Source organism: Nanorana parkeri, unplaced genomic scaffold, assembly GCF_000935625.1.
Source record: "Nanorana parkeri isolate BGI_ZX_2015 unplaced genomic scaffold, ASM93562v1 scaffold456, whole genome shotgun sequence".
NCBI lineage: Eukaryota > Metazoa > Chordata > Amphibia > Anura > Dicroglossidae > Nanorana > Nanorana parkeri.
In genome coordinates, this window is record NW_017306724.1 from 577060 (window position 1) to 591424 (window position 14365).

General features: G+C 42.5%; 1 protein-coding gene across 1 annotated transcript in view; it reads left to right on the forward strand.

Moving 5' to 3' along the window:
- The window catches only part of DYSF (dysferlin), a 171685-nt gene that overhangs the window by 35413 nt on the left and 121907 nt on the right, over nucleotides 1-14365 (forward strand). Inside the window, exons 3-4 of the mRNA XM_018560469.1 lie at nucleotides 2191-2282; nucleotides 8256-8361. Coding sequence (XP_018415971.1) covers nucleotides 2191-2282; nucleotides 8256-8361 — 198 coding nt within the window. The remainder of the gene's footprint in view (nucleotides 1-2190; nucleotides 2283-8255; nucleotides 8362-14365) is intronic.

Here is a 14365-nt window from a genome sequence, read left to right on the forward strand (position 1 = left end):
AGGTGGGGGGTGCTATCACTGTCCCGATCTCAGCTTCTACTGGACACAGAAGCATGGGATGGAAAGCAACATATACTGGGGGAGTTAGATGACCGAGCTGTGAAAAATAATACAAGGTGAGACTACTTCTTTATAGAAGTTTATATTAAGGATATACAATATTTGTGTGCAGGGCCATTAACAATTATGTCATGTGATGGTTTTTATTATTGCTACTACAACACTTGTTATAGACATACTATATGTTACGGTTCAGAGACATGTCCTGACACAGCTAACCACAGAGAAAGGTTGCCAGGGGACCCCATCAATATTTTGCTATGGGGCCCCACGATCTGCAGCTATACCATATCTGGAGATTTGTACTGGCCCAGCAGTGCACATATATTCGTAACTGAATGCAACAAAAATATGTTTTAAATCTACATAATTGAAACAGTCTTATTAGGTTTTCTGTGCTCAGTAGACTGATTAAGTTCTGTGGCATTTTTGTATTGTACTTTTGCCGGCCACCTACAGGACCATTGAAAGAGAACTATGGCACAGCCTTTTTTGGCCATAGTTCACTTAAGAATCAAAAGGGGGACATATACTATGTCCTCCTGTGACCCAAAACTCAGCACATAGCGGGCTATTGCCCGCTATATGCTGACAGGGCAGAGCTCCTCTGCAGCCGGGACGGATCCCAACAATATTGTCAAGATCCACCCTACTGGCTGATTGACAGCTGTACCCGCCCCCTCCCCGTCTGTCCCTCCACTCAGTGCTGGAGGATCGGAGAGGGGAGGAGGGAATCCCTGAGGGTAGCAGTCACTGATAGTCACCACTATCTGCAGGGAGAGGATCGGGAGCTGAGCGATCAGTGGTATGGGATTGCTCATTTCCCGATCTATAGAGCTGATGTGTGACAGCTTCAGTGTCACACATCGACTCTAATTATGGGGAAGTGTGTATTTGACTCTCTCCATAATTCTCCTTCAAAGAGATTACTCTTGCTCCTATGGAATCACAATCTCACTGGCTGAAATGTTGAAGAATTTAGCTTGCCATAGAAGGAGCATTGGCAAAGTGATACCATGTTTGCTTACCCAGCGAGAGAGCAGGCCAGTGCTCTCTTTACATGAGCGTCGCAAGCATTGCATGGGCCTTATTCAATTTAATTGCTAATTCTTAAAGTCAATAACCCACAGCAGCCATTTAAAACTCATATTGTACTGATCTGACTTCAGTAAATTCTGATCGGTTACTAGGGGTTAATACACTTAAGAACCAGATATTTGGTTAGGAGAGCCTAGTACAGATGGTCATCTTGCTTGGAAATTTGTTTAAAATATTAACCAAGAACATCAGGTACAGCCAAAATGTTTCAGGGGCAAAGGCCTCTTACTTCTTGGGTTTGAACAACGATTTGTGAAAGATTCAAGATAGTGTACACTAAAACGCTTAGATTAAGTATAAAATGGGGCTGAGATCATCAGCGTATCCTGGATAAAAATGAGGGAAACCAACTATTGGTAGCCCTCGTTATCAGGAAACACTGTTGTTCTTAGCCCCATTTTAGCCTTTATCCCATCAACTGCCCCATTGTTATCAGGATGTGCTGTTGTTCTTAACCCCATTTTAGCCTTGATCCAGTTAGCTGCCCTCATTTGTATCAGGATATGTTGACATTCTCAGCCCTGTTTTAGCCTTATTCCAGGCATTTTAATGTATTCTGTCTTGATTCTTTCACAAATCGTTGTCCAAGCCCTGAAGAAGGGGGTGGCCTTTCACCCAAAATACATTGGCTGTATCCGCTGTTCTTTTGCAATAAATATTTTTGAAGTGAGGTGGCGGTTTGTACTAGGCGCTCCTAACCACATATCCAGCATTTGATTGTATGATGGGTGATTCTTGTAAAGTGATCAGAGAGCAGCAGCCTATGAATGGAACCACGTCTACATGCAACACACTTTCATCGTGGGTGTACCTCCTTCAAGGAAAATGTATTTTAGATTTACGTTAAAACCAATTTGCATCCCTTTTGTCCAGCGCTACCACATATCCACCAGACTTACACTTAGGAATCAAAACTTCTTATTGAATAAGGCCAATAAATTTAGTCAATTTATGATGGCAGAGCTTGTGTCAGGAAGAGGAATGTTTGGAAACTTTGAATACAGTTTGGTTTTTTTCACTGGTTTTCCGCAGGGCTTCGAGTGGGACCTTAAAGGCGTTCCTCTGGATTCAAATGCTGAGCTCCATGCTGTCGTCAAGGACCATGAGACGATGGGGAGAAACCGGTAATGTGCTTTTATTTATTATTACGTTTCCATGTAAAGTTATTGGTCTAAGTGTCACAGGGTGTAAGTTTCCCTTTTTTAGCGTTTATCGGTTTTCGGTCCTCCTAGGTAGTGGGGTGGCATGCAGTGAGTTGGAATCAGTCGTCATTGTGATGGCCCAAGAGAGACATGCAGATTGTACCCTATGGGGGAAAACAGTGGGATGTAAGATACTGGAGCTCGGGTATGGTCAGAACAAGGTGAGATGTGACTGAGTCACCTGGCTCATATGAGGGCAATAATGTGAGAGTACCACTGCTTGCCTGCTAATGCAGAACCAGCACCGAGAAATCAAACCTTTGCAGATTTGTTTGAGGATGCTATGTATTACCACCATTTATTTGGATATGTGGACTTGTGAAACATACAGTATAAGTTTGAACTTTGAAGATGTTTAGCAAACTCCTCAAGAAATATGATAACTGGGACTCTGTCTTGTAGAACAAAATCAATACGGCCTATACCTGGGGGAAGAAGATGTTAAATGGCACCATGGGGAAGGAGTATTGGACTTTTGCCTGTAGGACATGGAGTTGAGATCAGTGTATGAGTCTCCCCATTACTTCATCTGACCAACTGTTAGGGTTGCAGTGTTTCAATGGCCTATAATATCCTCGGCCTTGGTGCAGTACTGTGTTATGTCCTCTTGAAAGAAATACATTCCTCTGGTAGGCTTGCATTGTGTGTAAAAAAACCTAACACGTGAAGTATGGTTTCTCACCACTTCCATCTAGAAACTGCTCGTAGGTTCTGGGGTGCCCCTTGCAGGATTCCAAGGCTTAAAACAAGCTACCGAATAGGGGGTGACTGCTGAAAGGTCACACAGTCAGCTTTACACTCTACATTTGTACACATATGCATGTTTTAATTCCAGCAGTCTGAAAAGCACTCCATGTAGCGGGCACATAGCGCATAGGCATTTCATAAGCATTTAATAAACATCTGCAAAATTCAACCTTATGTAGACTATACATATAACAATACACATCACTACATATCATTGTGTAATATAGATTGATCCAGGGAAATGATGGAATCAGATATTGATTACATTACTTGGAAAGTTTTGGTTAATAAACTGTTTTCATGGAAATCAAAGGATTAGAGCTTGCCGAAAATCTATTCAAAACTCAAGCAAATTTGTTTTGTGTGTGCGTGTCACACAATCACTTTTGTGCAAAATATTGTCGGAAATAATCTAATTTATGATTGCTTGTTTATTGCTACATGTATGGGCCAGCCTAATAGTCTGCTGAGTAATGACCCTTCCATTCCGTCTCTTTCTTAGGAACTCATCCGGCCAATGTCCACTTCCTGCGTCCTATTTTTATCTCTACATTAGATTTCCGTCAGCAGGCTGTGACCCGCCTGTCCCTTGTGGGCTCACCATGTCTCGTTCAAGCAGGGACAGCTTTTTAAGCAGCAGTCCATGGCTACAAGTATTGTCAACCAATCATAAACTGCTGATTCCATCCAAAGAAGATTGCAAATGTTTTGAAGTCACAATGTCACTTAATTTAGCTTTATTTTTAGTTTATTATAATTCATTGTATCCAGATTCAGCATTACTCTATTGATTCAACAACCCCATGCTGTCCATGCTTCTTCCCTAAGAGCAACAGTAGATGGATAGAACCTGAGAACAGACATTACTGGCAACTAGATGCAATCCGGTACGAGATTCAGTTCAGTGGTGTCTCCTGAGATGATTTCAATGGAAATGGTGGAAGAGGAAGCAGTGCTGGTTCAGCAAGGGTTAGCTGCCATGTACGGAGGCGCCTGCTTGGGGAAGCCATTAACAAGAATGGGCAGGCTCAGTTCCTACCAGGCCCTGCATACACTGTTTCTCCAAGTGTGCAGGATAGCAGATGTTTTTCTACCCACTTGCATGGGGCTATTTTCTTTCCCTGTTTGTTATCCCTGAAGTTTATTTCATTCAGCGCTGTCAGATCTCACAGCTGATATATCCTTTCCATTGTCTTGGTATTTTTCTAATTGCCTTCTATTCTAAGTCGGAACAACATTGATATCATAGCCATCGCGGCGTTTACTGTAAACTTTCAGCTTCCTGAGTTCCTGTGAACTCAGCTTGTTCATGGAATTCGTTGTAAGAAATCCAGAAAATGTTTTCTTAAAGGAAAGCTCTAGCTTTAACCCCATATTTTATATTCCCAAACATGCCCACTGCCGTTCCTTGCTGTCCCTCCCATATAGAAAGACTGATGTATTAAGGTGTCAGAAGATGTTTTTAGCCACCAATCAGATTTACACCTGCTTAGAGAATTTTAATCTGATTGCTGATACATCAAGAAGAGAGATGGAGCCCACCAAGGGGCACCATATAATATGCACATATAACTTAACCTGATTGAAAGGTCTATGAAGCCCTTCTCCTACCCATGATTCGCCAACTGCTCACTGACAGTCCAATGGAGAAGCTTCATTTCCACGGTCCACTCTTCTAATCCCTCATTCCAGACATTATCCATAGTGTGGAGAGTTGTAATGGATACGTAGAAAATAATGGATATAGCACATAATACTTTTCAGTATGCTGCTGTGAATTCACATCTTGTATGGACCATTCTGAGTTTTGTCTCCATCGATCACAACCCGGAAAACTGAACTTCTATATATCTATTATAACAGAGGCTCCTCTGGCTAACCACACAATAAGCAGAATGTACATTTCATCAATCTGAAATGGATCTCATCCTGAGAAGGGAGAAAGATCAATATCTGGAATCCTTGTGTTCTATCTATCTAGGTATATATTAATTGTAAGAAATGGGGAAATTTAGGCTTAAAACAAGCGCGTAGGACACCGCAAGTATTAAACAAAGCCTTATTTATTAGTGGCCATGAGCAAAAGTCAACATAAAAAGTGCTTTAAATGGCATTGCAAACATAACGTAGCTTGCACACACTGCTCTCAGGCAGCCCCGCCTTTCCAGAGGGATCTAGAGCTCACACAGCTGTTCTTACTAGAGGGATCTGGACCTTCACTCTTACTAGCTCAATGTCAGTCCAGCACAGACAGGCCTGGTCACACATCTATTTCATCTGCTTCCGTAACAGCACTGACTTACACGCAAGGACCCTGCCTGACACCAGGCACTCCTCTTTGTGAAGCAAGCTCAACTGACTCTAACTGGATACTTGGGCCTACTGGTACCCTTTCCTTGCCAACCCTGGCTCTCCTCGTATCAATAACCACATCAACACTGTGACTGCCAGTGCTCTTACATCTATCTATCTATCTATCTATCTATCTATCTATCTATCTATCTATCTATCTATCTATCTATCTATCTATCTATCTATCTATCTATCTACTGTATCTGTCTATACAGTCCCTCTGTCTTTCTATCTCTCTCTATCAGTCCATTTCTCTGGAATTTCTCTGGTGTTCCGGTGAGTGGAGCCCAGCTGGACTACATTGTGTGCTGGAAAAATTTTATTTGTGTCCCTGGCTGTCTATAAAAATAGTGGAGAGATAAGATGTTTTTTTTCCCTAGAACAGTGTTTATAAGAGGTGGGGAGTCTCTTTCCCTTTCCATCACTCACAGCAGTCATCAAGGTTTCCTCCATCTATTTCCTGTGTTTGTTCCTCGGGAAGAAGAGGACAGTCCATGTATGGAGTGGACCATTGATCTATTCACACCCAGACTATAAATATATTTCTCGTTATGGCGTTTGTTTGCCAGACAAAGTGTTGGATTCTTCCATCTCCAGTGTTTTCTTGAATCCTCTTAGGATCCCCATACGGTGCTGAAAGCGTATACACTTGATACGGGGGCCAGACTCTCCAGGACTGTCCGGGGTGCTGAAGACTTGGACATATTTCCCCCCATAGTTCTTGCCTCTTTAACACCGATCATCTGTATCATAAAACACCCCTTTATTCTGCATAATTAATAGAAATGTAATAGGCTCTAGCCCAAATGTTTCTTTTTAGTTTAGCATAAAGCAAGGAAGGGTCAGATTTTTGCTTCTGACTCTGTCCCAATTGGAGCGATTTCCCCCCTCACTTCTTCTGCCGGCCATTTGTGATGAGCAAATCAGTTTGAAAAATTACAATCTGAAAATTTAATGATTCTATATGCATACAGATTTTTCTAGTCAGCTTAAACTCTTATTCCTGTCAGCACAGTAAGTCATGGGTATTCCAGGGTGCTAGGTGTAATCCTGGACTCTGACCTCTTGTCCAACCTCTGTCAAAATCTTGCCACCTTCAACTCCATCTCCATAACATTTCCAAAATCCGTCGCTTATTAACCAATGACACTACAAAGTTACTGATTCACTCCCTTGTTATCTCTCGCCTTGACTATTGCAACCTCTCTTACATTGGCCTATCTCTACACAGGCTATCCCCCTATAATTCTGCTGCCAGACTAAAGCACCTTACCAAATAAGTGTCTGCCGCCCTGCTCTCCCTCTACTGACTACCAATCCCCCAGCAAATAAAATTCAACATACTAACAAAAACATACAATCCACAACTCTGCCGCCATCTACATCACCAGCATCGTCTAAGAAAGCACCTGAACGGTCCTCTTCACTCCTCCAAGGAGCGCCTACTCTCTTATCCCCCATCACCTCCTCCCATGCTCACTTTCAGGACTTCTCCAGAGTTTCTTTCATCTTCTAGAACTCACTACCCCAACCTGTATGGCTATCTCTAACTCTGTCCACCTTTAGGCTATCCAGGGAAGCCTCTCCTGCCTCCACCTAACAAATGAAATTCTCGAACAACTCATCCCCACACAGGTATTACCTTTTGTATCACTTGCCCTTCCCTTTTAGATTGTAAGCTCTCACTTACAGGGCCCTTCTAGCCATCCAGTATTTAATTTTATTGTATCTGTATTGTCTCCCTTTATTTTGTGAAGCAGTGCAAACATTGTTGGCACTATAAAAATACTGAATAATATTAAGACACTCCAGAAAACTGCTGTGTTATAAAGTTTCAGTATTCGCACATATGGTTAACATGGCCCGTTAAACAGTACTTCAGCAATGAAAGCCCCTTTGGGCAAGGACTGGGCAACAGGAATGAATGGAATTTGAGACTTGAACAATTTTTTTTTGCAACAAGATAAAGATGACACATTTGCAAATACACGGGAACCTTGGCTAAGTTTTAAAAGAACAGATCTGTATGTGCATCCAATATCTACATAGAGGGAAAGTAAAGTTTAGAAACTTAATCTTGATTCTAGACATGTGGATCCTAAGAGGACTGAGGAGGGTACAGGTGCCCGTATGGCACTGACAACAACCATGGATGAAAAGAGGGGCTCCCAGCTAGCTGAAATAAATAAGATCACTGGTAGAGATTAACACAGCACATATAGAACAGAGTATAACCTCTCAAATGCATCCAATATAGCAAAAGATGTATTTCAATACTATATAGAGAAAGAGCTGGTAAAGATATAAAGTGATACAATAAGCCAATGTGATTGCTGACCCTGAGGAAGAGAGGACATAGTTACCCAATCAGTGAGGTTGGGTAACTATGTCCTCCCTGGAATACCAATCAGTGAGGTTGGGTAACTATGTGCTCCCTGGAATACCAATCAGTGAGGTTGGGCAACTATGTGCTCCCTGGAATACCAATCAGTGAGGTTGGTATTCCAAAAATTAAATGTTCCACGTGTTTCCTGGCTAGGCCACTTTGGCATTCCAGTTTCATTGCTGTCCATGCCTTTATACCCAGATGGCAACTGCTTCCATTATTTCTTATATGGGTACCACAGAAACAGGAAGTAGGGACAATTTCAATAATAAGGTCACATGCAGAAATTCAAATTGTCAGAATTTTTAACTCTTTCTCACTATATTCAAGATTAATAATTAAAAAAAAATGGCTGGAGTTAGGTTTTAATATTTCTGCTTAGTAATTTATTTCATTATTTTCTCTTCCAGTTTCCTGGGTGACACCAGAGTGCAGCTACGGGACTTATTTAATTCTAACAACCTGACCGCCACCTTTAATCCTCCCCTGTTGGACAACAAGAAGCAGAGTACCGGGGTGAGTAGTAGAAGAGAGGAACAAACTTTATAAACCTGCTGTAAACTAGGCAGTCCTACCAGTATGGGCCCGGAGCACCCGGTGATCAATGATGCTGCAAAAATTACTAGTGTGATGGTGGCAGTCTCAGATCCCTCCACTGTCACCAGAATGTGAGGATTGTGCTCTCTTTTTACAGTTCACAGGAAGACAATCTATGCACCAGCAGACTCAAAGTAAGTGTCACTGGGGTCAGTTAACATCACAGTTTTCTCTTTACACAGCAAACAGTAGCCGCCACCGTGTGTTTTAATGGAAATGTGCACCATTCGCAGGGTCTGCTATAGCAGATCTGACAACTAAAAATGTGCAACACTTGCTGCCACTACAGACAGGAATATACCAGAGTTTACAATATGTTAGTTTTATAGGTGGCAAGGATTTTTACATTTCTGATTGGAGCATTTAGAGAGTTAGCTTAAAGGGTTAGCTCACCTTTTTACAGAAAAATTTACTTATCAGTAGAGATAACCCTTGCTAAACTGCGGGGAAGGAGACCGGCGATCATCGGTTCACCGTTCTACTTGCTGAATGGGACCAGAAGCGACGCTGATTGCATCACTTCCGTCCCTCAGCTGTCATTGCATCACTTGCGTCCCTCAGCTGTCATTGCATCACTTCCATCCCTCAGCTGTCATTGCCTGGCTGCAGAAGCCGGGCAATAAGCTATTGGAGCGCGATATGCACGCCAATAATTTTTTGGGAGTTGAAAGGTGACACTAGAGGTCAAACTGACCCCTAATGTCACCCTAAAGAGAATCCGTGACCACCAGTATGCTATCACATAGGGGGCTTGTGATCCCCTCTATGTGATAGCAATTAAGTAAAAAAAAAAAAAAGTTTAAAAAAAGATAAATTAAATAAAATAAATGTAAAAAAGATGTATTAAGGTCTGAGTTGCAGCACAGCGTTCAGCAGTGGTTTGTTAACTCAGCAGTAGCTGAGCAACTGAACACTTCTCTGTCTTTGCTATCACCTTTGATACAGAAGTCATAGAGTACATATATTATTTAAGGACAAACAAGACTTTTGTGGTGGTACTATCTTCCAAGAATTGTTGACTTTGCCGAGGCTGAGACGATGCAGTTAGTCTTCTGCAGGCAGGACGAAGCATTTCCTCAGTCTCCTCTACCCCAGTAATCAGGCAGCAACACTATAACTTTATAGAAAGTCATAAAGGTGAGAGGCTGTAGCAGGGGCTGATCTGTGTCTGCTTTTGAAGTAAGAGTCTCCATTTTTAAAACCAAGTTTCACTGTCCCTTCTTCCACTACAGATGCCCCCCTTGTACATCTGATAAAAAGGTCTGTATAAGAAATTGCGTTATTTCACATTTTCAAATATTTATAATGCTCTCATACTGTGTAGGCCATGTAGACCACAAACTTCATGGTCTACACGGCCAGACATAAGGCAAGGATGCCTCTCTTTTCTAAACATTTTCCCCTAATAGGTGTCCTTCTTTCCCATCTCAGGTAGTTGGGAGGTCCAAACATCTCGTGGAGTCACGAGGCGGCCCAACAAAGTACTGATGGGGTGGTCATAATCATCTGGCCACTCAGTGTATATACACACACACACACAGACACTCACTTACTGGCCACTTTATTACACCCGTTCATTTGCTTGGTAACACAAATTGTTAATCAGCCAATCACATGGCAGCAACTCAATGCATTTAGGCATCTAGATATGGTAAAGACAACTTGCTGAAGTTCAAACCGAGCATCAGAATGGGGAAGAAAAGGGATTTAAGTGATCTTGAACGTGGCATCGTTGTTGGTGCCAGACAGGCTGGTCTGAGTATTTCAGATACTGCTGATCTACTGGGATTTTCACATAGAACCATCTCTCGGGTTTACAGAGAATGGTCCGAAAAAGAGAAAATATCCAGTGAGCGGCAGTTGTGTGGATGAAAATACCTTGTCAATGTCAGAGGTCAGAGGAGAATGGGTAGACTGGTTTGAGATGATAGAAAGGCAACAGTAACTCAAATAACCACTCGCTACATCCGAGGTCTGCAGAATACCTTCTCTGAACGCACAACACATTGAAACCTTGAATCAGATGGGCTACAGCAGCAGAAGACCACTCCGGGTGCCACTCCTGTCAGCTAAGAACAGGAAACGGAGGCTACAATTCACACAGGCTCACCAAAATTGGCCAATAGAAGATTGGAAAAATGTTGCCTGCTCTGATGAGTCTCCATTTCAGCTGCAACATTCAGATGGTCGGGTCAGAATTTGGTGTAAATAACATGAAAGCATGGGTCCATGCTGCCTTGTATCAACGGTTCAGGCTGGTGGTGGTGTAATGGTGGGGGGGATATTTTCTTGGCACACTTTGGGCCCGTGATGTTATCATGTCAATATGGACCAAAATCTCTGAGGAATGTTTCCATCACCTTTTTGAATCTATGCCATGAAGAATGAAGGCAGTCCTGAAGGCAAAAGGGGGTCCAACCCGGTACTAGCAAGGTGTACCTAATAAAGTGGCCGGTGAGAATATATATACAGTATATATCTATCACAGAGAGACCAGGCAGCTGGGAAGACTCTCTGCCAAACGTGTGTTGTGTTTCCATTTCTAGCCATGGAATGTGATGTTTGCGCTAGTCAGCAGATTCTTCGGCAGGACTTGAGTGACTCTATATTGTTACTATGTAAACTTCAGCGTTCATTTATATTTAAAGTGAAGACATTTTGCATATACTGGAAGTCATATCTCTTGCTATATTGTACACATTGTATGGTATTCACCCTTATTACTATATTAGTGTATGTAAACCCGAAGGCTAGCCATACATGCATAGACCTCTCTCGTTCAGCCCATGGGTTGGAGAAGAGAAATCCGACAGATTCCTAAGCAACGAACAATAAATAAAGCTAAAAAACAATGATATAAGTCTGAATACCTGAACAGGGGCTGCATATGATAGGATGCAGTCGCTGTTCAGCTGATAATTTTCTTCCCAGCTATCTTAATTTTCCAATTGATGTTAGTTGAGCTGGGCACTGCCAACAGGGCCACCCACGGCTTAGATTTTGCTTGACTGGATAAAATTTGAGTCTCGTGTAGCCAACTTAGCAGTGAGCGTAGCTTTTGTGCTGTCTTTTTCAAACTCTGAGTTCAAACTGTTGTACACAAATATATAGATTTCCATGAAGTCCATGAATGTTGAACTGGGTGGTGCCAACGGATCCCACCTATGATTCAAATTTCAGCCAATTGAGCTGGAATTTGCCAAAATGTGAGCCGTGTATGATCATCTTAACAATGAACTTCTCTTATTTGCTCCCTTTTTTAAAGTCTGTCTAATAAGCTCAAATACAGTACATCAGGCATGCACTAAACCCTCCATCCCCCAGAGCTGTAGTCCATAGCACAGATGAAGTGTCACGCAATACCACATCCATGAGTCACATTGGCATGATGTCCACAACCCCTTCCCATGAACTTCCTCCTCTCGCTATGACATGGCTGCTGTAGGAAACTGTATCACCACTGCACTCATCCACAATGTCAATGCTGCCCACAAAATGACTGATAGCACATTGCCCAGATAGTGTGTCATGCTGAGGACTGTATTGATTAAAAAGTGCATGGGAAGCATACAATGAGCACCAAAGGGCCTCATGCAGCACTGGGGCGGTGGGTTGGGCACCAGGAAGCTACATTATTAACACTACAAAATATAGTTCAGGTTCGTGTTCAGGAGTGTCCCATATTTCTATATTTAGAGTAGCTGAGAGGCTGTAATTCCATCGCTGAGACAATAACACAGCAATAGGTGTATATTTAGATGTTTTCACAGTGTATACAACAAGCCGCCGGGAGACTTCCTATTTCCTCTTCACAGATGAGGCAAGCGATGTGTCTTGGTGAGGTCAGAATAGTTTATCCATACATGCACCTTTAACTAACGGTGAGCTGCTGAGATAGTCTGAGGGTATTGAACTTTCAAGAGGTTAGAAGTTTTTGAAATGCTGAAAACGCCACATCTGCCACCAACAGTTAATCCACAGTCATAGTCACTTAAATCAACCATCTTCCCCAGTCAAGTCAAACAATAGCTTCAGGGCCATCCCTATATTGAGAAAGTTGCCTCTGGTGGCTTCTAATTAGGGGGGTGGCCAGGTGGTGGCAGCAGGGGGTGGCCACAGCGTCCCAGGTTGCTAAAAGTTCTTAGCAACCAGTAATGCTCTGTGCGGCTTCCTGCCCAGCTCAATGACGTCACTGGTTGCCAGGAGCTGGGTGGGATGCTCTGGTTTGCATCCAGCCAAGCTCCTGGAGATGTCAGTGAGCTGGGTGGGACGCGGTCCAGCGCCGCCACTTCCCCAGAACAACATCACCTCAGGCAATTAATACCTTAGGGACAGCCCTGAATAGCTCAATCTCTTCACTGAGGATGAACTCGGGTTCGTGCTGATCCCAGTCCACTCATGAGCTCCTCTGAACACCAAAGTGGCCACATGGTCCTATTGGGTCAATGTCACCAAAATAAGGTCATGTGGCCATACAAGGTCAATGACATCACTGCGCCCTGCAGTCACTGTTCAGCTGAGATTTGTGGACTGGCTCTTAAGCTAAAAGTCAATAAAAAAATGGACTTTTGACGAATAGTGGGGTGCCAACAGGGCCAAACACTGTATATATGAATGTGCAGGACTCAGTCATACACTGCTCCTGCTGAGTCAAAAAATTCAAGCAGTTTAGGGCCAGCATTAGGCTCATGACCATAACTGCACAAATTAGAGGCACAGAGATGTTCTCTAATGCTTGCACACTTAAAGTGTAACTCCAGCCAACACTTTCTTTCATTTGGGAAGGGTTAGAATCCCTGCACTGCTGTTCATGTCCCTACTAGGGAGATTTCCCAGCACTTCCAGTACAAAGGTACAACAGGAAGTAGGTGGATATCCCTAAAAATATCAATTTTCTAACCAGAATAGATGTCCCCAACTAGAGAAATCCTTCTAGTTCTGTTCCTATGAGAAGATGGACATTTTGGGTTTATCCTTCCTTGGTGACTAAGGTCTGTTGGACTTTTAGTACTGTCTATGTCCCTATCAGGGAGATTTCCCAGCACTTCCCATCCATAGAGACAACAGGAAGTAGGTGAATATCGCTATTCTATATACATTCTGTAACCCAAAGAGATGCTCCCAATGGAAGATATCCTTTTAGTCATGTTCCAATGAGTAAACCTTTTGGGTTTACCCTCACTTGGTGACTATGGTCTGTTAGGTTTTTACTGCTGTACTTGTCCCTATCAGGGAGATGTCCCAGCACTTCCTGTCCAGAGGGACAACAGGAAGTAGGTGGATATCCCTAAAAATATCATTCTGTAACCAGAAGAGATGTCCCCAATAGAAGATGTCCTTTTAGTGACGTTCAGATGAGAATATGAACATTTTGGGTTTCCCGTCACTTTCTTTCTTGGTGACAATCTATACAGACTCCTTCTAATCTATACAATCTTTACAGACTCCTTCCAATCTATACAGACTCCTTCCAATCTATACAGACTCCTTCCAATCTATACAGACTCCTTCCAATCTATACAGACTCCTTCCAATCTATACAATCTATACAGACTCCTTCCAATCTATACAATCTATACAGACTCCTTCCAATCTATACAATCTATACAGACTCCTTCCAATCTATACAATCTATACAGACTCCTTCCAATCTCTACAAACTCCTTCCAATCTATACAATCTATACAGACTCCTTCCAATCTATACAATCTATACAGACTCCTTCCAATCTATACAATCTATACAGACTCCTTCCAATCTATACAATCTATACAGACTCCTTCCAATCTCTACAAACTCCTTCCAATCTATACAGACTCCTTCCAATCTATACAGACTCCTTCCAATCTATACAATCTATACAGACTCCTTCCAATCTATACAGACTCCTTCCAATCTATACAGACTCCTTCCAATCTATACA